General features: G+C 41.5%; 1 protein-coding gene across 6 annotated transcripts in view; it reads right to left on the bottom strand.

Annotated features, from left to right (window-relative positions):
- TRIO (trio Rho guanine nucleotide exchange factor) overlaps positions 1-26,063 on the bottom strand; it is a 373,890-nt gene that overhangs the window by 226,651 nt on the left and 121,176 nt on the right. For all 6 annotated transcript variants that reach the window (XM_082458354.1, XM_082458353.1, XM_082458351.1 and 3 more), the window contains exon 2: positions 17,396-17,470. In XM_082458354.1, coding sequence (XP_082314480.1) covers positions 17,396-17,470 — 75 coding nt within the window. The remainder of the gene's footprint in view (positions 1-17,395; positions 17,471-26,063) is intronic.

Below are 26,063 nucleotides of genomic sequence, written 5' to 3' on the forward strand. Positions count from 1 at the left end.
AAGCCACACACACACAAAAGAAAAAAAGAGAGAGAGAGAGGGAGAGATTGGCACACAAGAATTTTCAAATAGAACTAAATTAGCTTAAGAACTTTAGAAAAATTACATTACACACTAAGCACAGATCTCACATGACTGGCCTTTGACAGGAAAGCAGAAACACTTCTCATGAACACATATACAATCCTAAGGAAGTCTGCTGGGGATCACTGAACATTTCTGGTGAAACTACTATATTTACTTTATTACTTCTATTATGGTTTTCAGAAAAGAACACAGAGAAAGAAAATTTTGTTTTCCCAAGTGTATGCTTCATTTAGTTTTACAGCTCTGGTCATCTGTTTCTAGCAGTACAGCAAAGAGATCTCCAAATTCAAGCCACAACATGAAACAACTATTTTCTCATCTTAATTATTTACCTTGTCAGCAGAGGTAAATGAAAAAGTAAGCAAAAAAAAAAAAAAAAAAAAAAAAAGCAAGCAAGCAAACAAACAACAGAAAACCAAATTCTTCACTTTTAGAATACCAAAAACATATTCAGCAGAAGATGTTGGCATTTTAAAAACACTTTTACCAACACGGGTCTTTACCATGTCCTAAAATCATTAACAGTTCCTCTAAACAGTAATGAAACTAAATGCTGATTCTGAACACTTAAACTGACCCACATGTACTGTTAAGTTACGAAGCCCGGGAAGATATTAAATTATATACAAATCCAATAACCCAGGTTTTAAATAGGAACAACACTACATCACAGCTGACACATGCTAGGTATGGCATCGAGTGCCTGACACACGCGTTCTGATCTGATCATCACAATGATCCTGTTAGGAGATTTCCTCACGCCGGCTTTATCATGAAAGATACTGAGGCTCAAAGAGCTTATATAAAGACAAAGGGACCATGCCAGCATATCACAACTGGGCCCTTCGCCCTGATAAGAACTTGCATAATTTTTCAAACGAGTGGTTTTACTTTTTTCTAAATAATAAATATATCAGAAGGAATGAAAGGTACTATTAAAAGTGAGAAGCAGTAAATTTTTTATTTATTTAGATTTCAAACAGTAATACCATTTGCCATTTTAATATACATCACTGGAGATCTACTTATTTGTAAATAGCCTATTACTCATTTGGAAAAATAAACCAGTGGACAATATTTTTCTATTGTACTTTTCAGAACCATTTTGTCTCATTACTCTTGTTTTAGCTGAAGAATTGTATTACGTGTGGAGAGTAAAAAACTTAAACACTGAAAAAACAAAAAAAGTGAGAAGCAGTATTGTTGTAAATGGTAGAACAACATTATGAAGTAATCTTCTAAAATACCAGACAGTAATTTTAGGGATAAATCACTGGCTCTAGTATTTTTGGAATACCTCTTGTCCCCAAGATAAGACCAGTAACAACTACAGTATTTTTTATTTCCCAACATCTTTCATTCCTTTCAAAACAGAATCAATCTCCTTGATAAACAATATAAGAGAGACCTTCAGGATGGTGGAAGAGTAAGACATGGAGATCACCATCCTCCCCACAAATACATCAGAAATACATCTACATGTGGACATCTCCTACAGAACACCTACTGAATGCTGGCAGAAGACCTCGGACTTTCCAAAAGATATATACTTTCTTTTCCTTTTTCTCTTTTTGTGAGTGTGTATGTGTATGCTTCTTGGTGTGATTCTGTCTGCATAACTTTGCTTTTACCATTTGTTGAGGGTTCTGTCCGTTATTTTTTCTTTTTTTACTTTTTAATTTTTTTATTTTTAATAATTTTTAAAATTTTTTATCTTAAAGACTTTATTTTATTTTATTTTAGTTTTTTCTTTCTTTCTGTTTTTCTCAATTTTCTTCTGAGCCATGTGGCTGACAGGGTCTTGGTGCTCTGGCCGGGTGTCAAGCCTGAGCCTCTGAGGTGGGAGAGCCGAGTTCAGGACATTGGTCCACCAGAGACCTCCCGGCTCCATGTAATAACAAACGGCAAAAGCTCTCCCAGATATCTCCATCTCAATGCTAAGACCCAGCTCCACTCAGCAACCAGCAAGCTACAGCGCTGGACACCCCATGCCAAACAAATAGCAAGACAAGAACACAAACCCACCCATTAGCAGAGAGGCTGCCTAAAATCATAATAAGGTCACAGAAACCCCAAAACACACCACCGGACACGGTCCTGCCCACCAGAAAGACAAGACCTAGCCTCATCCACCAGAACACAGGCACTAGTCCCCTCCACCAGGAAGCCTACACAGCCCACTGAACCAAACCTCAGCCACTGGGGGAAGACACCAAAAACAACAGGAACTACAAACCTGCAGCCTGTGAAAACCAGACCCCAAACACAGTAAGTTAAGCAACATGAGAAGACAGAGAAATACACAGCAGATGAAGGAGCAAGGTAAAAACCCACCAGACCAAACAAATGAAGAGGAAATAGGCAGTCTACCTGAAAAAGAATTCAGAGTGATGATAGTAAAGATGATCCAAATCTTGGAAACAGAATGGAGAAAATACAAGAAACGTTTAACAAGGAGCTAGAAGAACTAAAGAACAAACAAACAATGATGAACAACACAATAAATGAAATTTAAAATTCTCTAGAAGGAATCAATAGCAGAATAACTGAGGCAGAAGAACGGATAAGTGACCTGGAAGATAAAATAGTGGAAATAACTACCACAGAGCAGAATATAGAAAAAAGAATGAGAAGAATTGAAGACAGTCTCAGAGACCAATGCGACAACACTAAACGCACCAACATTTGAATTATAGGGGTCCCAGAAGAAGAAGAGAAAAAGAAAGGGTCTGAGAAAGTATTTGAAGAGATTATAGTTGAAAACTTCCCTAACATGGGAAAGGAAACAGTCATCCAAGTCCAGGAAGCACAGAGAATCCCAAACAGGATAAGCCCTAGGAAAAACACACCAAGACACATATTAATCAAACTAACAAAAATTAAATACAAAGAAAAAATATTAAAAGCAGCAAGGGAAAAACAAAAAATAACATACAAAGGAATCCCCATAAGGTTATCAGCTGATTTTTCAGCAGAAACTCGGCAGGTCAGAAGGGAGTGGCAGGATAAAGTGATGAAAGAGAAAAACCTACAACCAAGATTACTCTACCCAGCAAGGATCTCATTCAGATTTGATGGAGAAGTCAAAAGCTTTTCAGACAAGCAAAAGCTAAGAGAATTCAGCACCACCAAACCAGCTTTACAACAAATGCTAAAGAAACTTCTCTAGACGGGAAACACAAGAGAAGGAAAAGACCTACAATAACAAACCCAAATCAATTAAGAAAATGGTAATGGGAACATACATATCGATAATTACCTTAAATGTAAATGGATTAAATGCTCCAACCAAAAGACACAGACTGGCTGAATGGATACAAAAACAAGACATGAATATATGCTGTCTACAAGAGAGGCAATTCAGACCTAGGGACACATACAGACTGAAAGTGAGGGGATGGGAAAAAATATTCCATGCAAATGGAAATCAAAAGAAAGCTGGAGTAGCAATTCTCATATCAGAAAAAATAGATTTTAAAATAAAGACTTACAAGAAACAAAGAAGGACATTACATAATGATCAAGGGATCAATCCAAGCAGAAGATATAATTGTAAATATTTATGCACCCAACATAGGAGCACCTCAATACATAAGGCAAATGCTAACAGCCATAAAAGGGGAAATCGACAGTAACACAATCAGAGCATGGGATTTTAACACTCACTTTCACCAATGGACAGATCATTCAAAATGAAAATAAATAAGGAAACACAAGCTTTGAATGATACATTAAACATGATGGACTTAATTTATATTTATAGGACATTCCATCCGAAAGCAACAGAATACACTTTCTTCTCAAATGCTCATGGAACATTCTCCAGGATAGATCATATCTTGGGTCACAAATCAAGCCTTGGTAAATTTAAGAAAACTGAAATCGTATCAAGTATCTTTTCTGACCACAACGCTATAAGACTAGATATCAATTACAGGAAAAAAATGTGTAAAAAATATGAACACATGGAGGCTAAACAATACACTACTAAATAACCAAGAGATCACTGAAGAAATCAAAGAGGAAACCAAAAAATACCTAGAAACAAATGACAATGAAAACACAATGACCCAAAACCTATGGGATGCAGCATAATCAGTTTTAAGAGGAAAGTTTATAGCAATACAATCCTACCTCAAGAAACAAGAAACATCTCAAATAAAAAACCTAAGCTTACACCTAAAGCAATTAGAGAAAGAAGAAAAAACAAAACCCAAAGTTAACAAAAGGGAAGAAATCATAAAGATCATATCAGAAATAAATGAAAAAGGGCTTCCCTGGTGGTGCAGTGGTTGAGAATCTGCCTGCCAATGAAGGGGACACGGGTTCGAGCACTGGTCTGGGAAGATCCCACATACCGCGGAGCAACTAGGCCCATGAGCCACAATTGCTGAGCCTGCACGTCTGGAGCCTGTGCTCCGCAACAAGAGAGGCCGCGACAGTGAGAGGCCCATGCACTACGATGAAGAGTGGCCCCCACTTGCCGCAACTAGAGAAAGCCCTCGCACAGAAACTAAGACCCAACACAGCCATAAATAAATAAATAAATAAATAAAATAAAATAAAATAAAATAAAATAAAATAAATAAATGAAAAAGAAATGAAGGAAACAACAGCAAAGATCAACAAATCTAAAACCTGGTTCTTTGAGAAGATACACAAAATTGATAAACCACTAACCAGACTCATGAAGAAAAAACGGGAGGAGAGGCAAATCAACAGACTTAGAAATGAAAAAGGAGAAGTAACAACTGACACTGCAGAAATACAAAGGATCAGGAGAGATTGCTTCAAGCAACTATATGCCAATAAAATGAACAACCTGGAAGAAATGGACAAATTCTAAGAAAAGCACAACCTTCAGAGACTGAACCAGGAAGAAATAGAAAATATAAACAGACCAATCACAGGCACTGAAATTGAGACTGTGATTAAAAATCTTCCAACAAACAAAAGCCCAGGACCAGATGGATTCACAGGCGAATTCTATCAGACATTTAGAGAAGAGCTCTATCAAACATTTAGAGAAGAGCTAACACCTATCCTTCTCAAACTCTTCCAAAATATAGCAGAGGAAGAAACACTCCCAAACTCATTCTATGAGGCCATCATCACCCTGATAGCAAAACCAGACAAAGATATCACAAAGAAAGAAAACTACAGGCCAATATCACTGATGAACACAGATGCAAAAATCCTCAACAAAATACTAGCAAACAGAATCCAACAGCACATCAAAAGGATCATACACCATGATCAAGTGGGTTTTATCCCAGGAATGCAAGGATTCTTCAATATACACAAATCAATGTGATAAACTATATTAACAAATTGAAGGAGAAACACCATAAGATTATCTCAATAGATGCAGAAAAAGCTTTCGACAAAATTCAACACCCATTTATAATAAAAACCCTCCAGAAAGTAGGCATAGAGGGAACTTACCTCAACATAATAAAGGCCATATATGACAAACCCACAGCCAACATTGTTCTCAATGGTGAAAAACTGAAACCATTTCCTCTAAGATCAAGAACAAGACAAGGTTGTCCACTCTCACCACTATTATTCAACACAGTTTTGGAAGTTTTAGCCACTGCAATCAGAGAAGAAAAAGAAATAACAGGAATCCAAATCGCCAAAGAAGAATTAAAACTGTCACTGTTTGCAGATGACATGATACGATACATAGAGAATCCTAAAGATGCTACCAGAAAACTACTAGAGCTAATCAATGAATTTGGTAAAGCAGCAGGATACAAAATTAATGCACAGCAATCTCTTGCATTCCTATACACTAATGATGAAAAATCAGAAAGAGAAATTAAGGAAATACTCCCATTTACCAATGCAACAAAAAGAAAAAAATACCTAGGAATAAATCTACCTAAGGACACAAAAGACCTGTATACAGAAAACCATAAGACACTGATGAAAGAAATTAAAGATGATACCAACAGATGGAGAGATATACCATGTTCTTGGATTGGAAGAAACAACATTGTGAAACTATACTACGCAAAGCAATCTACAGATTCAGTGCAATCTCTGTCAAACTACCAATGGCATTTTTCACAGAACTAGAACAAAAAATTTCACAATTTGTATGGAAACACAAAACACCCCGAATAGCCAAAGCAATCTTGAGAAAGAAAAACGGACCTGGAGGAATCAGGCTCCCAGGCTTTAGACTATACTACAAAGGTACAGTAATCAAGATAGTATGGTACTGGTACAAAAACAGAAATATAGATCAATGGAACAGGATAGAAAGCCCAGAGACAAACCCACGCATATATGGTTAGCTTATCTTTGATAAAGGAGGCAAGAATATACAATGGAGAAAAGACAGCCTCTTCAATAAGTGGTGCTGGGAAAACTGGACAGCTACATTTAAAAAAATGAAATTACAACACTCCCTAACACTGTACGCAAAAATAAACTCAAAATGGATTAAAGACCTAAATGTAAGGCCAGACACTATCAAACTCTTAGAGGAAAACATAGGCAGAACACTCTATGACACAAATCACAGCAAGATCCTTTTTGACCCACCTCCTAGAGAAATGGAAATAAAAACAAAAATAAACAAATGGGACCTAATGAAACTTAAAAGCTTTTGCACAGCAAAGGAAACCATAAGCAAGACCAGAAGAGAACCCTCAGAATGGGAGAAAATATTTGCAAATGAAGCAACTGATAAAGCTCCAAAATTTACAAGCAGCTCATGCAGCTCAATATCAAAAAAACAAACAACTCACTCCAAAAATGGGCAGAAGACCTAAACAGACATTTCTTCAAAGAAGATATACAGATTGCCATGAAAGGATGCTCAACATCACTAATCATTAGAGAAATGCAAATCAAAACTACAATGAGGTATCACCTCACACCCGTCAGAATGGCCATCATCAAAAATCTACAAACAATAAATGCTGGAGAGGGTGTGGAGAAAAGGGAACCCTCCTGCACTGTTGGTGGGAATGTAAATTGATACAGCCACTATGGAGGACAGTATGGAGGTTCCTTAAAAAACTAAAAATAGAACTACCATATGACCCAGCAATCCCACTACTGGGCATATACCCTGAGAAAACCATAATTCAAAAAGAGTCATGTACTACCATGTTCAATGCAGCTCTATTTACAACAGCCAGGACATGGATGCAACCTAAGTGTCCATCGACAGATGAATGCATAAAGATGTGGCACATATATACAATGGAACATTACTCAGCCATAAAAAGAAACGAAATTGAGTTATTTGTAGCGATTTGTAGTGGATGGATCTAGAGTCTGTCATACAGAGTGAAGTAAGTTAGAAAGAGAAAAATAAATACCGTATGCTAACACATATATATGGAATCTAAAAAAAAAAAAAAAAATGGTTCTGAGGAACCCAGGGGCAGAACAGGAATAAAGACGCAGACATAGAGCATGGACTTGAGGACATGGGGAGGGAGAAGGGTAAGCTGGGACAAAGTGAGAGAGTGGCATGGACATACATACACTACCAAATGTAAAATAGATAGCTAGTGGGAAGCAGCTGAATAGCACAGGGAGATCAGCTCGGTGCTTTGTGACCACCTAGAGGGGTGGGACAGGGAGGGTGGGAGGGAGACGGAAGAGGGAGGAGATATGGGGATATATGTAAATGTATAGCTGATTCACTTTGTTATAAAGCAGAAACTAACACACCAATGTAAAGCAATTATACTAAAAGATTAAAAAAATATATTATACATCAACATATTACAGAAAGGTGAGTTTTTAAAAATGTAGTATGATATTTGTATTAAAACATTCACGTCACTTTTGGTAAAAAGAACAGCATCTCACATTTTTCTGGACCACCATTCTGAATAGTTTAAATGCAACGTAATGTGTGGCTCATTAGGGAGACTAAATGCCCATGACCCCTGCTCGACTGTCCTCCCTCTGGGGTCATTGTATCTCACAACGCGAGCAAGGTAGGCTCCAGCACGGCTGTGAAAAGTAGAATCCAAAATCAGCCCACCTAAGACAGTCATGGGGGAGTGAACAGGTGTGCACGCGGCCATTCTGTTCACTCCAGGAGTGACGACAAGCTGCAGGTGTGTGCCGAAGCGCTGGCTGCCTCTGTGACCGCTCCACTGTCAATGAGAGACGCCCCCGAGCTGGTGGTGCTGATAAGGAACCCCCAGGGAACTGCCGGCGAGCTCGTCCACCAAACAGGCCCTCATTAAGGTCCTAAAAAAAGCTTACCTAAACCTGAACTTGAATTTTAATACAGAGGGGCAAAAAATCATTTTGTCTTTTTCCCTTTCCCAGAAGAGTTTCAGAAAACTCACCACGATAATTTTAGAACTTCATCAAAAATCACTTATGAGGGATTTCCCTGGTGGCGCAGTGGTTAAGAATCGCCTGCCAATGCAGGGGACACGGGTTCGACCCCTGGTCGGGGAAGATCCCACATGCCGTGGAGCAACTAAGTCTGTGCGCCACAACTACTGAGCCTGCGCTCTAGAGCGCGCGAGCCACAACTACTGAAGCCTGCGAGCCACAACTACTGAGCCTGCACTCTAGAGCTTGCGAGCCATAACTACTGAAGCCTGAGCTCTAGAGCCTGTGAGCCACAACTACTGAGCCTGCGCTCTAGAGCCTGTGAGCCATAACTACTGAGCCTGCGAGCCACAACTACTGAAGCCTGCGAGCCACAACTACTGAGCCTGCACTCTAGAGCCTGTGAGCCATAACTACTGAGCCTGCGCTCTAGAGCCCGCGAGCCACAACTACTGAAGCCTGCGAGCCACAACTACTGAGCCTGTGCTCTAGAGCCCGCGAGCCACAACTACTGAAGCCTGAGAGCCACAACTACTGAGCCTGCGCTCTAGAGCCCGTGAGCCACAACTACTGAAGCCTGCATGCCACAACTACTGAAGCCCACGTGCCTAGAGCCCACATTCCACAACAAGAGAAGCCACCGCAATGAGAAGCCCGTGCACCACAACGAAGAGTAGCCTCTGCTCGCCGCAACTAGAGAAAGCCCGTGCACAGCAACGAAGACCCAAAGCAACCAAATAAATAAATAAATAAAATAATTTTAAGAAAAAATCACTTGTGAAGTAAAGATGGCCTATTTTCCATTAAATAATTTAATAATTTCTTTTCACTTGCAAACCTCCCTGCATGGGGGTGCATCTTCCAATCTGCGGTGTGTCACAGTCAGCGACAGACACGTGTCAATCATCCACATGAGGACCCCTCCCAGTGAGGTTTAAAAAAAAAATCTTAGAACCATTAGTATTAGTTCAGAAGAATATAGTCTCTGATCCTTAAGGAGCTTAAAAATCAACTCCACAGATGTTTGTTTATATTATATTCCCCAAGATTTCACTTGGTTGCCAATGTCACAGAAGGTACACAAATGAAAACACTGACCCAGTTATGAAGCAGAAAAGCCACAAGTTCACAGTTTTGGTTCCTGAACTAATAAAACCAATGATTCTGCAGCTCATAAAAGCTTCATCTACTAGACACACACTCCTATGTGTCTGATGTCAACCCCCAGCCTCACGGTGAGGAGGGAGGGACAGATGTCAGTCCCACTTTATAGACGGGAAACTCAGCGCCTCAGTTCCTATGATGAAAAGAAAAGGGCAGGAAATCCATTTCCTGCACCTACCAACGTCACAGGATATCTGCGTATGAGAGCTTTACAGCCTCTGGACCTCTACGTGTCTGGAACCAAAAACCAACAGCCCGTTAAGGATTATCTGCCTATCCAAATGCTGGGTTAAGTCGAAAAACAAGGCAAAAAAAGTGAAGTTTTTGTTCATAATGACACTATTCTCAATTCTTATAAAAATGGCATCCTCTCTGCCATTCCTCCCCACCCCACTACATTTTACTTCTGTGAGGCACCTATCACCTTCTAGTAAACGATACACGTCACACATTCTTTCTGTTTGTCTGTCTCCCCACTAGAACGGAAGCCCCCAGAGGCAGGCATCTCTGTTCACTCACTGACATACCCTCTCAGGCTGGCACACAGGAGGTACTCAATAAATATTCACTGAATGAACGGATTCTTCTTTTATATTCCAAACAAAGTTAATTAAAAATACCTACCATCAGGTATCAGGAAGTTAAAAATGGAAATGCCTGATGAACACTCCTACAGAAACGCAGATGCTAAATGAACTGCGGTTTATTTTAATATCAGAAGGAGGCTGGAAAAGGTCCTACGTAATAGCTATATATGTCTGTGTGACACTTCTTCTCCTAAACCCAGTGATACACATTTCCCTCTTATGAAAGGTAACTTCAGGGGACTTGGTCTCTTGAGCAGTGTGGCCCGGAATGACCACAGAAGCAGCCAGTTTCAGAGTCGCCCCTTTTTCTTTAAATGAATTGATAAAAACCCACCTCTTACCCAAGTAGAAGAAACTTTTTTTTTCTTTTTTTTTAATTGAAGTATAGTGATTTACAGTATTGAGAATAAACTTCTTCTGTAAGAAAGGCATTCTTTGCGAAGTAGAATGTAAATTTCAATGAACCAACCGTATTGTTCTCTGCATGGTCCCCAGCTGAATTTCCGGTTTCCAATACCACTGAAAATGGTTCTTCACTCCCCCTGAGGAACAGCAACTCACTAACCATGAAACGCAAACTCTTCCAAAGGAAAGCTCTGAGAAAGTGCCGTTTGTGAAAGAGAAATTATGGCTACTATCTATTAAGTCTGCTACGGACCAACAAAACTCTGGTAAGAGGGTGCCCACTGGGTCCCTGCTCGAGGCCAACAGAAGGCCAGCCCTGACCTTCACACACTCACCGCCCGTACCTTGTCGCTGCCTAATCCTGGGAATCAGAAACTCGCTTACACACCGTCTCGAATGAAGACTCTAAGGGGACTCTGTACTCTGTGTGGAAGGTCTCTAGAAGTACCCAGCCCTCGAGTCAGTCACTACAGCCTCGGATTGTGCTAGGTGCTAACTAGAATACACAAAATGAATGGTCGGTCCCCCTTCCCTTCTCAAGAAACGTGAAATTTTCTGCAAAACTGAAACAAGAACTAGAGTCAGTGGTCTCAACACTAACAGCAAACCTCTGGGCAATAAGATCCTATATTCCTGTCAATTCCCCCATTTACAGAGGTCAGTGTTCACCTTGCCCCAAAAAAGCTATTCTCAAAGAGTAACCCAAATGCTCGTCAACAGACAGCTGACTGCATAAGCTATGGTGCATACACAACACAGTTACATACAACTGTAAAAGGGATGGCGAATCTCCGTTTGTCCTGCTATACACGGCTCTCTCTAGAATACTGTTTAAGGCGAAAGCAGAAAGGCAGAGAAAATGGTGCAAAGTACATCACTGTCTGGCCTGGGGCGGCGGCGGGGAGGTGACAATAGGTGGACGGACAGAGAGAGAATGCTTGTGTTTTAAAGGTATAAGAAATAAACCAAGACTAAAGAAAACGAAAGCAAAAAAGTTTACCTACTGGGGAGGGAAGGTACAGGGTGGATGAGGCAAGGAGAGAAACTAGATTTCTTTGAGTACACCTTATCTTTTAACTTTTTTTTAGTTTTTAAACCTCAAATTATGTACACATTTTACTTAATACTGAAGCAAGATTAAGTGGTTGTTTTTTTTAAGCCTTAAAAATGTAAAGTAAAATAAGACAAATGATCCTGAGTTTCAGGTTGGGAAGAACTTGATCTACGTGGAGAGGAACTATTTTTTGTGACTTTAAAACACAGTAATAGGGCTGTACATTCTTAGTGGCATGTACCCTTAGGACAACAAAATAACAGAAGTATTAAATTACATTTGGTAGTCATACTGTGGTGATAACATCAGTATTACAATGTAAATAAGTAATTAGGTTGATGAGGGTAGGCACTAAGATTTTTAGCATAAGGAAAAGAAAAGGAGATGCAAATATAAAATCAAAGAAAAATAAAATATCTGTAATTCTATATTTGAATTGGAAATTTTAGTATGAAGCCATGATATCTCTTCTCACTTAGAAAACGTATATATACAGATTTCCTAAATGTGTCCATTGAAGAGGCTCAGAAACAGTGACCCACCCAGAACAGCAAGCTTCCCCAGTACCCTGCACCATTCCCCATGCAAAAGAACCAGGGCACTTTAGAGAAACGGCTGATTGCAGACATGGAGCAGGAAACAGACAAGATGGGCCTGAAATATCTTGTAACATCAGCAGAGAGAGAAGCTGTAATATTGCGGTACTTGGATCCAGGAGCCCCTCTGAAGAGGCTCCCACTGGCCAAAGGATGGGAACATTTTAACTTCTCAAGACAAAAAGAAATATACAGTGGGGGAATTCCCTGGCAGTCCAGTGGTTAGGACTCAGCACTTTCACTGCCTGGGTTCAATCCCTGGTTGGGGAACTAAGGTCCCACAAGCCGTATGGTGTGGCCGAAAAAAAAAAAAAAGAAATGTACAACTGAAACACATCAAATGTATTTAAAATCATGAGCTCAAAATGACACTTAAAAAAAAAAAAAAAAACTCAATGGTTATTTTATTAGTCTGAAATGACTAATGATCATTTTTCATTAGTCTGAAAACTAATAAAGGACAAGAATCAATCATTTTTCCTCCTTTCCTGTATGAACTGTGTTCTCAGTGAAACCAAGAAGCTGATTGGGACATTTCTCTTTATGGAATACCCAATTTGACAAATGAAGAAAAAAGGATATAATTAGAATATCACTATTTTGTAACCCTAAGAAAATATTACATCGAAGCAATAATTATCATAACGTCATAAAAGAGAGACAACCAGACTCTCCCAATAAAACTCCCAGTAGAACTACCCAACACTACGCTTTAAAATTTTCTGCCTATTTCCCTGCAAAATCAAGCGTCAAGATCCAGCTCCTAGTTCACAGGAAACACGGGGCAAGGGGAACATGTGACATGACCCCCCAGGGACGCAACCAGCAAAATGTGGGGAAATCTACAGGAAAACACTGTTTCCTCATTTAATAAACATACAGGAGTAACACAAAAAGAATGAGGAGGAGGAGGAAGCTGAAGATTAAAAGATACATCAGACACATCAACCAATTGCAGTATACATCCTGTGAAAACAAATTAGGAGACAAACGGAAATATGAATACTGATTAGCGTTTTATATATCAAAGTTATTATTCATTTTTATGTCTATTAATGGTATATTGAGGTTTTTTTAAAGCTTTTCAAGGAATAGAGATGAAACAAGATTATTGAGGTGACCCATGGATTCATGGCAGTTTTCTATACTATTCTCTCTCCTTTTGGATGTTGAAATGTTCCATGATAAGAAGTTAAGGGAAAAAAGGTGTTCTTAGTTCTGGTGGCTGTCTGGGAGCTCTTTCACGGCTCAGACCAAACCCCAGTGGCCCAGGAGCCACAACCCCACGTGGCACAGGAGCCACATGAAGTGGTTGACATTATATACATACACATACATATACATATATATATATATATATATATATATATATATATATATATAAAACGTACACACACGCACAGCATTAAATATGTAATACTCCGAATATGTATACCATAAATATACCTACTTTTATAGACGTAACATTAAATATAAACTACAGGACACTTCTTTTACTGCCCCTCCTCTGACGTCACGCATGAAGTTAGATACGTCACTCACCTCATTCAAAAGGACTACTTGTTAGGGTACCCGGAGATGGGACTGATGATCAGAAATACTGAAGTTCAAAGAGTCCACACTGGTTTCTTAGAGATCTTGGGCTAACAGGTATCTCACAGAATCAACGATCCTTTGGCCTGCTTTTTCAAAGCCCTGGCTATTCCACTTAGACTTAATTTAACTAAAAGCCACTCACATGGAGAGCTTTTACAAAGTTACCATAATAAATACCCCTGGTATTTATTAAAATGGGGTCAGAGCAAAAAGGTAGACTGGCAATTTCCAGAGCTGAGGGGTGGAGGAATCAGGGACTGGGCATGGGGCTCTTTGGGGGCTGATCAAAGTGTTCTGGGATCAGGGCAGTCAGTGGTGATGCTTCCACAACCTTGCGAATACACTAAGATCTACTAGGTTGTACACTTTTAAAAGGTGGATTTAAAAAATAAATAAATTTAAAAAATAAATAAAAAATAAAAGGTGGATTTATGGTATGTGAATTATATCTCAAGAAAAAAGAAAAAACAGGATCAGAGGTAAAAATGTTTCAAAAGCTTACTCCTTCATTGAAATAAAAAAAAAATTTACCACATAAGTAATCAATTTGTTTTTAATTTAATGGTTTTTTTTTCCTTTTCCCTTCCTAAACAAGATAACAGCAAGCCTAAGGCAATCAGCAAGGACCTCATGCTACTTTAACTGGCCAATTCTGGTCACAGGTTAGGAAATACCATGAAATTGTGGTGGCCCCTACTGACTGCATTTTGCTAACACAGCTGGTAGGAGTCCTACCATCTCTAAAAATGGTTCTGGACTGATTTGCTGCAATGCAAAACTTCCCTCCCCACTAAAGACATCCAACTTTAATTAACCCTGCAGAATTTAAGGTTTTAGCAAAGATTCATGATAAACTCTGAAAGATTGATTTTACTGGATTAGTTGAAAGAGAAAGTTTAGTTTTGACAGTAACTTAGATAGAAACACCATCTATTAATATATTCTGTATTAAATGCTTAAGAACAGAGTGAATATGTACATGTACACACTGCTATATTTAAAATAACCAACAAGGACCTACTGTATAGCACAGGGAACGCTGCTCAATATTCTGTAATAACCTAAATGGGAAAAGAATTTGAAAAAGAATAGATACATGTATATGTATAACTGAATGACTCTGCTGTACACCTGAAACCAACTCAACATTGTTAATCAACTATGCTCCACTATTTTTTTAAAAAAAAGAGTGAGTACATATAACAATCATCACTCTTAATCTTCTACTGTTCTTTACCTACCCATCACCACAAGCATAAGAGAAGGAAGTGCAGTGACGAGGTTTAGGAACAAAAGAAGGGACCGAAGGAGCAGGTGCCCTCATCACAGAGCCAAACTTTAAAACAGAACACTGATGAATGTGCGGGATCAGCTTTCTTTAAGCCTTACTTACGAAAGAAAGCCTGTAATATTTTAAAGTAGAGTCTTTAAAATCCACCTGTAAACTAGTCAGGAGGTTCACGAAACTGGCATGAGTCCATATGTTACAGTTTGTTAGTAAATGATTAGAAAGGAGCAGGCTTCCCTGCTGGCGCAGTGGTTGAGGGTCTGCCTGCCAATGCGGGGGACGCGGGTTCGGGCCCTGGTCTGGGAGGATCCCACATGCCGCGGAGCGACTGGGCCCGTGAGCCACAACTACTGAGCCTGCGCGTCTGGAGCCTGTGCTCCGCAACAGGGGGGGCCGCGATAGTGAGAGGCCCACGCACCGCGATGAAGAGTGGCCCCCGCTCGCCGCAGCTGGAGAGGGCCCTCACGCAGGAATGAAGACCCAGCGCAGCCAAAAATAAATAAATAAATTTATAAAAAAAAAAAAAAGAAAGGAGCAAATACCAATTTGAAAACAGTGTATTAGAAGCCAGGAGGGCCTTTTGTCCCCTTTCATTTCTTTACCATGTTTTTCCAACAATCTAAAGCACCTTCTCCTTTTCATGAACTTAGTCTTCTATTAACCTCTCAAAGTCACTTTGAATTAGATTTACTACAGCAAAATCATCAAACAGTGTTTAACACGAGCCAAGAAACACTACTGGACACAAAGCAAGATAAGACTAGCGAAAAGGCCACAGGAAGCTGCATCCTAAATATATACCCGTCCCACATGCTTAAAGGACACACAGAACATACAAAAGCAGCTAGCAGTGTCACAAATTTAAAATAAAATGTGTTCAAGAGGAGACATCAGATCAGCATAGTATGCCTGTTTGTGAAAGATAAAAATTTATCAAGGGAAACACATCCAGGAAGACTGTCTAAAAGCACGTGACAGTCTACAGATTTACTTCCTGCTATAACACAGCAGAAAACTCCTGCAAACCTTTGTTCTGTAACAAGTGAACTGGTGCTAAAAAGGTATGACACACCCAACGGCTGTTCTGTTCATGTAGGAAGGAGCCCCCGAGAAGACAGCCAGAAAAGCCCCAAAGCTGACCCTCTGTGCGCAGAGGAGAGGGCAGGTGAGTGCCCCAGAGCCTGGGGGGCCGGTCCAGTCTGTCCCCATGCTGCAGAAGGGCCAGGAGTTAAGTGGAGGGCCAGCTGGCAGAGACCACCAGGGCTTTCAAGGTCCATGACATGGGTTCTAGGAATTCCAGGACCAGAGCACCAGAAAGAGAGGCAAGGAAGGCAGGACACATCTACATATGGTCTCGTTCCCACCACTTCTGCTGAGATGGTGGGCATGTACCCTGAGAAAACCGTAATTCAAAAAGACACATGTACCCCAATGTTCACTGCAGCACTATCTACAATAGCCAGGACAGGGAAGCAACCTAAATGTCCCTCGACAGATGAATGGATAAAGAAGATGTGGTACATATATATAATGGAATATTACTCAGCCATAAAAAGAAACGAAATGGGGTCGTTTGTAGAGATATGGATGGACCCAGAGTCTGTCATACAGAGTGAAGTAAGTCGGAAAGAGAAAAACAAATATTGTATATTAACGCATATATGTGGAATCTAGAAAAATGGTACAGTTGAACCTATTTCCAGGGCAGGAATAGAAATGCAGACATGGAGAACGGACGTGTGGACATGGGGGAAAGGGGAGGGTGAGATGAACTGGGAGATTACACTACCGTGTGTAAAACAGATAGCTAGTGGGAACCTGCGGCACAGCACAGGGAGCTCAGCTCGGTGCTCTGTGATGACCTAGATGGGCACGATGGGAGGCAGGTCCAAGAGGGAGGGGATATACGTATACATACTGCTGATTCACTTCACTGTACAGCAGAAACTAACACAACATTGTAAAGCAATTATACTCCAATAAAAAAAAAAAAAAGGTTTTTTTACTTAACTGACTGGGGCAAAACAGCCAAATGTTTGCTGAATGACAGACACCAACATATTTTAATCACCGATGCTATCTGACCTATGATGTGCCTGCCAGCTAGAAGAAAACTCTTTGGGCACTAATTTCTCAGGACAACACTACAAGAATAAAGCAGTTAAAAATCCATCGAAATGCCAATGCTTTTATGTTGTGACAGGTGAGCTAGTTTATAGTTTAGCATTTCAGACTCTGACATTGTATCAAAGCACTCAGAAGGAACAATAGAGCAGATTAGAAAGTTAAACTTTACCTGAAAGGTATGCAACTTTTTCCTTTAAAATTGGCAAAACATCCATAGCTTTCATTTCATCGTTTTTGCGAAACCCTGAAATACATAAGGAGAAAATAAAATTACCAGGTTGCCTGAGTGTCATTTAATTTCCTAACCACCCTAGCTCAATGCCAACACAGCTGCTTTCTTCACACCCATTAAATCAACTTGAGAAATACCATCATTTGAAAACATCTGAATTCTATGAAGGGAAGTCTCTGATCACAGGATTACCTTCTATTTCAATGTGCAAGAATGATTTGCAGACCCAGACCCAGAGGCTCCCATACCAAGCAGGCTCTCGATCATTTCTGGTTTTAAAGAAAGGTTTGGTCCCAAAAAGACGGGATATGAAATCAGTCCAGATTGTTTCAAAAATCTTCATTTTAATTCCACAGATTTAACATAAACACTGGCAAATAAAGCAGCAACACGGTTGTTTTAAAACTGCGATTCATGGCACACTAAAACCTCTAGGGGGAGCTCAGAGCCTCATCCTATCTCCGAATCCAGTTAAACAGTGTGAGGGAGGAGAGCAGAATTATAAACAGCTGGGGACTGGCCACAGCTCCCACTTGGCGCTGTCCTTCCAGGCTTTCTGGGTCATGCGCCCCTGGAGGAATGTCACTGGCGAACGTGGTAAGATGGCCTGGTGTCACCCGCTTCACTGGGTGGCCCAGGTCCCTCTCCTCACATCAAACCAACTCTCCCCACGCCCCGAACATCGTAGAAGGCCCAGTGGAAACAGTGTGGCAAGGAAGCACGCAGCGGGCACTTTAGGCCAGGCCAGTACCCATCTCCGTAAAGGGAACTCTGGCAGCCCAAACACGACCGGCCCAGCTCTCCAGGGCGAATGCCCACATGGGACTTTGGGGTCAGAAATCTTCATAATGGTAATAATGCCTCGGCATTTGTCTCCTGGAGGTCTCTACCAGGGGAAATCCAGCTTCAGGATGTTGGCCATACTCATCAAAACAAGTAACTATCATTCACGGCAGAGCAATCTCTAGAAAGAATTAAAGAGAGCTGCCCCATCCCTATTTTCCTGTTTGTTTTTGCCAAAATAGTACAAGGAAAGGATCCAAAAATGTGAGTTTGGTAATAAATAACCAATGCAAGGCACAGACCTGGAATTAGCAGCAAAAAAAGTGCTCTCGGTACGTGATTGGAGCTTCCGCTTCTCATGAGCCTGAGCAGTTCCTGAGGACCAGCCCTGCCACAGATTAAACCTACAAAAACCGACTGTCTCAAGGCACAGGAGAGTGACCAAAAGCAGGAAGAGACACCAGGAAAAAGGAAGTGACTTTATAAGGGCTTTCCGCCTGAGGGCAGGGCCCAGCCTAAGCCACCTGGAGCTGCTAAAACAAGTCGGGACACAGCTCAGGGCAACCTCAGCAGCTGTCATCAAGAAAAGAAATCGTGCAAAAGGAAAGGGGAGCCCCAAATTCTGTACGTAAACTTGGCCCAAACCTCTGGCTGTCCCCCCGAGCTTGCATGTTCAGGGCAAGCTCCAAGCAGCCCCAGCTCCAAGCTGAGGCTAAGGGCCGGACCCGAGGCTGGAGTGGCTGCCCGCTGCAGGGTCCAGCCTGCTGAAACAACCACCCAAACAGCAACAAAACCAGCACATTTTGGAGGAATCCAACAGAACCTAGTCTCTGCAATGTATCATTCACACAAACAAAGAACGAGTAGATTAATAACAATCCTGTCCACAGAATACCTACACATGTACAAAGAACCCAGTTTAACGGGATCGAACCATGACACTGACGATCACCAGAGACCTCTGTGCAAAGACCACAGCAAACACATCCTGACGAGGACCCTGCGGTCCAAGGGCTTGGCGGCACTACCCAGCTGGTTGTGAAATGGCTCAACACAGAACCTCAACGCAGGCCTCCAGATCACCAGGCCACTGTGCTTTCCAATATACCATGCCTTGTGCTGGCAGCCCACCAAGCTTTTAGAACAGTGGCTATTTATAAAAGGCAAAACGAGAGCCAAGGGCTCTGCAATTTCATCCTTAAGGTTCCTTCAAAACTCTTGAATGGATGCAATGTCGTCTCAGCAATTCATTGACTGACATTGGGTAATGCACTGCATGTGTCTACAAAGATTGATGACATCCCAGTTCCAACTGAGGCGGACATGGATGGCAGCGGGCAAATGCAAAGAGGAACCAGGCACCACAGCAGCCTTTGCAGAGACAAGCTCATAAACACATAGAGAGCAAGGCACAGGATGGAAAGTTCTGTAAGCAGCACGAACGGACCCAGGCAATGAGGAGGCAGACCAAATAACAGAGTACTAGGAAGGAGGAAGCCACAGCTGTGGACCCCCATCTACCGGGATTTGAAAAGAGGATCCCCTTCTACTGCCACCAGATAAGAAAATGCACGCTTCCTACCATCCCCCCACAGCCCGTGCACGCACGTGCCCCGGCCGGGACACAGCAGAGCCCTCAGAGAGCTGCCACTACCACCGCGGTCCTGGAGTCCCACATTGCAGAAGCAGGAGCTGCCTCTCACACAACCCTCGACAAGGAGAATGTCCCCATTCCAGTTCGCGGACCTCAAGAGAGGCCTGTGTGACTTACGGAATTCCAAAGCATTCTTGACAATTCCCACCGACTCTGAACTACATCTGTTTATTAATAACCTTGATGGAGTGAATGATGCTAGTTAGAGCTGCCATGTTCCAGGTCACCCCACAGGAAGAATATCATACTGATATGAAAACAAAGTGAAGGAAACAAAACTAACAATGACAATCTCCCCTAAATTAAGTAAGACTCACAGTTTTTCCGGAAGAAGAAAGGCATGAATCAATGGCTAAATTGGCGTGAAAATGTGTTTAACTTCTATTATGATATATGGACATGTCTGAACATAGACTGGAATATAAATTCTAAATAGTTTTACTGTAATATTTTTGTTGAATATGGCACAGAAAAAAAGAGATGCTGATTTTATTAAAATTGACAATGAAAACGTCTAAAACATAAAAGAAAATAGAGAAACAAACAAAAAAATAAATAAATATAAAACTAACCACACAAAGAAACTGAGTTTGTGGCTATTATTAGGCGCTCACCTAAGTATTATGTTTAACCTCGTTTCCATTTTTAAAAAAACGCACCCAACAGGCAAAGGACTGAGGAAGCCTGTACACATGCTAAAGCTAGATTAAATATATCACGTAACTTTCAATAAAAAGCAAGAAGAACTCAGCCATGAAAGGTCCTCAGATCAAATGGCAGATTCTGTTCCATGTCCTGAAGAGCTATTTATGAAAACAGAGTGCATGACTACAAAACAATTACAAATAAATGGCTTCTGTGCTATTCCAGTGATTCTAGATTACGTGACAGATAGATTACATGACGACAACTACTCTGCTGCTTCCTCGTGCGTTAGAGGATCTAGCTGTGGGTCCTACACTTTCGGAACAAAAGGATACACTCGGCAACTACCCTGGAAGCATACACCTGTCCTCCCACACTCATGGAGAGGGGAAGGGCTGGCAGATGCCATCTCGGAGTGACACCTGTGAGACCCCAGACCTCATCAGTGCCACAGCCAGGAAGTCATCAGCACTTTACTTCTAAGTGCCACCAAACTTAATAGGTGGCACAGAGAGAATTTCAGTAAAACTAGGAGAGAAGGGGCCAAAAAAGAAGAGCAATGTGAAAGGCAATAACTATATAACAGAGGTAAATGGTCAAAGTCAGAGGACACGTATTTGTACCCATTTCGTCAATTATATACTTTTTAAAATACACAGGCCTACGTTGAAGTGTGCCGAGGGACTGGATACTTGTTACGATTTAAAGTACGTTTTGCTGAGACAAAGAAGCCACTGTGAAGTTTAATGAAATGCTAGCTTCAGGGAACGGTGAACACCGCATGGGATGCAGTCAGCCGAGGCTCATCCAGCTCCTCCGAAGGTGCAAAGGGTGTGTCCCAGGGGAGTCCTACAAGGAAGTCAACAGCTGCTCTTTTAAACCAAACCTGAAAAAATGTTCACATAACATTTGCCATTACTCTAGATCTTGATGTTAATATTTGTTGAACACTACTGAGGGAAAAGGGTTTGGGTTAAAACTCTGATTTTATCATCGTTAACATAAACATGCAGTTAGTGGCTGATTTTCTTTCCTCTTTCCTGGTTTCAGTCAACACAAATAACCCCTTTTCCTAAAGCAATCACATTTGAATATTTAGAGGTTTTAACATATTCATTTAAAAATATCTCAAACCCCCAGGTTCAGCATGATAGGACTTGCCAAAATTGATTCTGTTACCACTTTTCAAACTGCTATTTGGTTCAGTAACCTGTCAACCTGAGGTACATTTCAACCCCCTGCTCCCAAATCATTCACGTTTCCTAAAGTGACTCACATTCTGTTGCCCATCAAGAGGACAGTTTTTCTCTCTCTTCCTCTAAATCCGCCTGCTAGCCAGAGGACGGGTCTGTTTTGTCCCCTGCTGTGTCCCAGCTGCCTAGGACAGGGCAGGCACAGGGTGCTCAATAAACGTGGGTTGGCTGAATGAATGAACGAACGAACGAACGAACGAAGACATGCACATACTTCTCCAGCTTCTTGCCCGAAACCCCCATGCAAGCACCTCAATGTTCCTTAGCACTTCCTGTTTCCTGTTTAACCCATAAGCTCAGTATTGCTCAGATGGCCTACAGTGTGACTTACATTTTTAACGAGGAAAATTAACCTCTCTGCCCTAAGAGAAAACATTCCACAAGTTATTCAACAATGTAAAATCTTTTAGTTGAATCAATGGTCTGAAACTTCAACTATCTAATACCCCACTGGTCAGATCAATCTCTCGTTTTTCACCCTCGACCCTACAAGGAGGTGCTATATTGTTACTGCTGACAAATACCTTTTGAAGCGAGTCACTGCTGACCAGAATGCTCCCGCACTTGGTCATTTCCTTGGTATCAGATTTTTTAAAAACAACAAAACAGATAAGGAACAACCACCCCCAAACTTTTTTATTTAAGAAGTAAAAAAGCACCACAGAAATATTTTTACAATGAGCAAAAAAGCTTTTATGCAGCACATTATCCCAGCAGTCATTTTTCCATAGCTGGTTTCAAAAGAAATTAAGATGAAACAAATCAAATGAGTTTTTAAATGAACCAAATTTTTAGAATTCTAAACCAAAACACAGGTTAATTTTTTCCCCCATATTTCTCTCAGGAGTACCGGTGGATACTAGCCATTTGAAATTTTACATAATCCTCAAATTAAACAAGTCAATTTTTTTTTAAAGTATTGAATAAAAACAGTGTTTGTTAGAAGAAAAACAAGTCACTTCACCATTTGAGCTGAACCAAATGAACCGGCACCTTGTTCTGAACAGTCCAGCTCACCTCCTGCACTGGGATCTGTCCTTCAAAGACAATCCACAAGGCAAACTGCCTGCTCATCCGTTTTCAGAGGTCTCATTTGCCGGCCAGCTATCCTACGTTAGTATTTACTAAATGGGAAGACTGAAAGTCAGAGAGACTGAACAAATTCCCATCCTTCTAAAGACACAGGTTGCAGCAGGAATAAACAATGTGGTAATAAAGAAAGCAGCGTTCTGAAAGAACAAAGAAAAGCAACATTAAGTAGTAAGCTGGAGGGTCACTATTAGTACGGAGTCTTGGTGGTAATTACCGAATTTTGCTCATTAGTTTATTTAGGGGAAACGCACGCACGCGCGCGCGCGCGCACCCCACAGCACAAAGAGCAGGGGGCTAAGCCTCTCCATCAGCGGCAGCGCGCACGCGCAGATGGGGGTGACGTCACCCTTTCCAGGCAGGCCGTCCGCAGTTCCGACTGCCGGACCTTTCTCTGCAGTGCCTGCGGGATTAATCACGGATCACTGGGAGCGGCAGCGCGCGCGGCACAATGTTTGCGCTACCAAGGCTTCTAGTTGGGCAAGCATTGAGACCAGTGTTGCGTAGGAAGGAAGCATTTTCTCTAGCCTGGATGGATCCTCTCTGAAAATGTTTTGGGGGGGTGGGGGGGTAGATATAGGGTTATAAATCAAGTGGTGTACTGTGTCTTCTTTACTAATACATGAAAAAATCAAAACATAATGCAATGCTTATATTATTTTTACATAAATATGTAACTACAGTCCATACTTATAAAATGATTATAAAATGCATATAAAGTGAATTAAATATTTATATCAAGAATCTAAACATGTTCACAGGCCACCACACAGGAATATGGATGGGGTTTCATAGTGCAGCACTATAATTTCTACTTATTTCCTTTATGGTTATAATAACTGTCAGACTGGTTGATTTATTCCTTCACATAATTTTAGAAGCAATAGCCTGTAACATCATACCTTGCAGAAAGAAAAAGCAACATAAGTTGACTGATTCAAGGCAGTTTAAGGGCATTTCAACTTGAAATAGCTCTGGCTTTTAATGGCTTGAGCGCAAAACATAGAAGACAAACCAAAATAACCAAAAAAACCAAAAACAAAACCAGAGCAAGAATATTTTTAACTATTACATATATTTTACTGTAATGAGACAATCTGTAGAATTTTTAACATTTGATGATTTAATTACATAGTAACTGTGTTAGAGGTTAATTAAAAAGCCTAAGTAATAGACCAATGAAAGGAAATATTCCAATAGTCAAAAAAAGGAGGAATGTTATAAAAGGGAGTTCTATAATCTCATAAATCTAAAAAGAACCATGTGCCCAGACGTGCCGTTCATCTTTGCATCCCCAGGGACCAGCACAGGGCCAAGCGTAGAGAAACATTATCCTCGTGTTTGTCTAACGCCAAGAGAAAGAAGACATCTGTCTGTGCTTGTGCCTGTACTGCCTGTCAGGAGATGCCTCTGGGGAAAGCTCACCCAGGCTGTACCCTGAGACCTGTCACTCACCCTAAACTACACACACACACACACACACACACACACACACACACACACTTTGATACATATGGTTCTGTGTGCTGACAGACTCCAAATAAGGTTTGCTTTACATAAGAAGTAGCCTCTCAGGAAAGCTGTTTAAAAACTTAGTTTGTGGGCCTTCCCTGGTGGCACAGTGGTTAAGAATCTGTCTGCCGATGCAGGGGACACGGGTTCGATCCCTGGTCTGGGAAGATCCCACATGCCGCGGAGCAACTAAGCCTGTGAACCACAACTACTGAGCCCGCGCACCACAACTACTGAAGCCCGCGCACCTAGAGCCCGTGCTCTGCAACAAGAGAAGCCACCGTGATGAGAAGCCCGCGCACCGCAACGAAGAGTGGCCCCTGCTCACTGCAACTAGAGAAAGCCCACACACAGCAACAAAGACCCAACGCAGCCAAAAGAAAAACCAAAAAACAAAAAAAAACTTAGTTTGTAGCAAATGAGTAACAGTGATACAACTGTACAGCAATCAACCTAAGTTGACTGCTAAAAGAAAACTTGTTTAATCATTACATCAAACAGTCCATAAATGGTAGTACCCTTACCCTCTACCAAATAAGAAAAAATTCTAATACCCATGTATAATTTTTTAAATGCACATCACAATCAAGCTCTATAAAAGGCTTTGGAAAATACAGCTATAATTATAACTCTACTCTTTCCCTTTATATAAATATCTTTTTGATTATTACATACAGAAAGGCTTTCAATTACAGAGAAGTGGTATAAACTGACGGTATTAAAACTTCTCTCAGTGTACAATGATTTGCTCTGATTTGGGGGTGATATGAACATCAAGTGCAATCTAGGGTCCTTGTTAAACCCAGTGTGTTTGGCAGAGCGGCAGGAGTGGTCAGTTCTGTACAGTGCAGACACATAGTATGGAAAAACCAGGGCCAGAGGGATCAAAGTAAGAGATGTCCTGTAACATGTAGGATTCTTGCCGGGGGGCGGGGGGGAGCTGATTATGGTTGGTCTTGGCTGCCAAGCAGGAGACTGTCATCACTGGAACCATGAGGGGTCATGAACTGGGCACTTGCATGCCTACAGTACAGGCTTCTCCACCAAACGTCTAACCCTGAACTCGCCCGCATCCCCCCAGACCTGCCCCGCACTGTGTGGGTCCCAGCGCAGCACCTGGTCCCACAAACCACCCGCCCACAACCGAACCAGGAATCCAGGCTGCCCCCTGCCCCCCACCGTCCTCCCTTGCACTCCTGCAGACTCCAGGGGCACCGTGTCCACTGGCCAGCATCTCCCTCGTGTGCAGGACTCCCACAGTTTCCTAATGGACATTCATGATTCCCTCTGGTCCATTCTGCCACTCTCTCCTAAACATACATCTCACAGTTTCACTCCCCTAAAATTCGCCACTGGCTTCTCTGTGCCCTCGAATAAAAGCCAGAACTCCCTGATGTGGCACAAAGCCCCTCAAGACCTGACGTCCACTTACCCCTGTGGCCTCACTAGTTCCCCCCGACTCAGTACCCTCTTCCCACACCCACTCCAGGAATTCTCATCACCTGCAGGGAACACACGTCCTCGCTCACGGCTGAACTTCCACACACACTGCTCCCTCCCAGCCGGAAACACCCCACGCACCTCCCAACGTGCACATACACGTGTGAACACGCACACGCACGCACTCTTCCCATGCCCAGCTCCTCCAGAGAGACTCGGGCCAGACCCA

Source organism: Balaenoptera physalus (genome assembly GCF_965194825.1).
Source record: "Balaenoptera physalus genome assembly, chromosome: 3".
Lineage (NCBI taxonomy): Eukaryota > Metazoa > Chordata > Mammalia > Artiodactyla > Balaenopteridae > Balaenoptera > Balaenoptera physalus.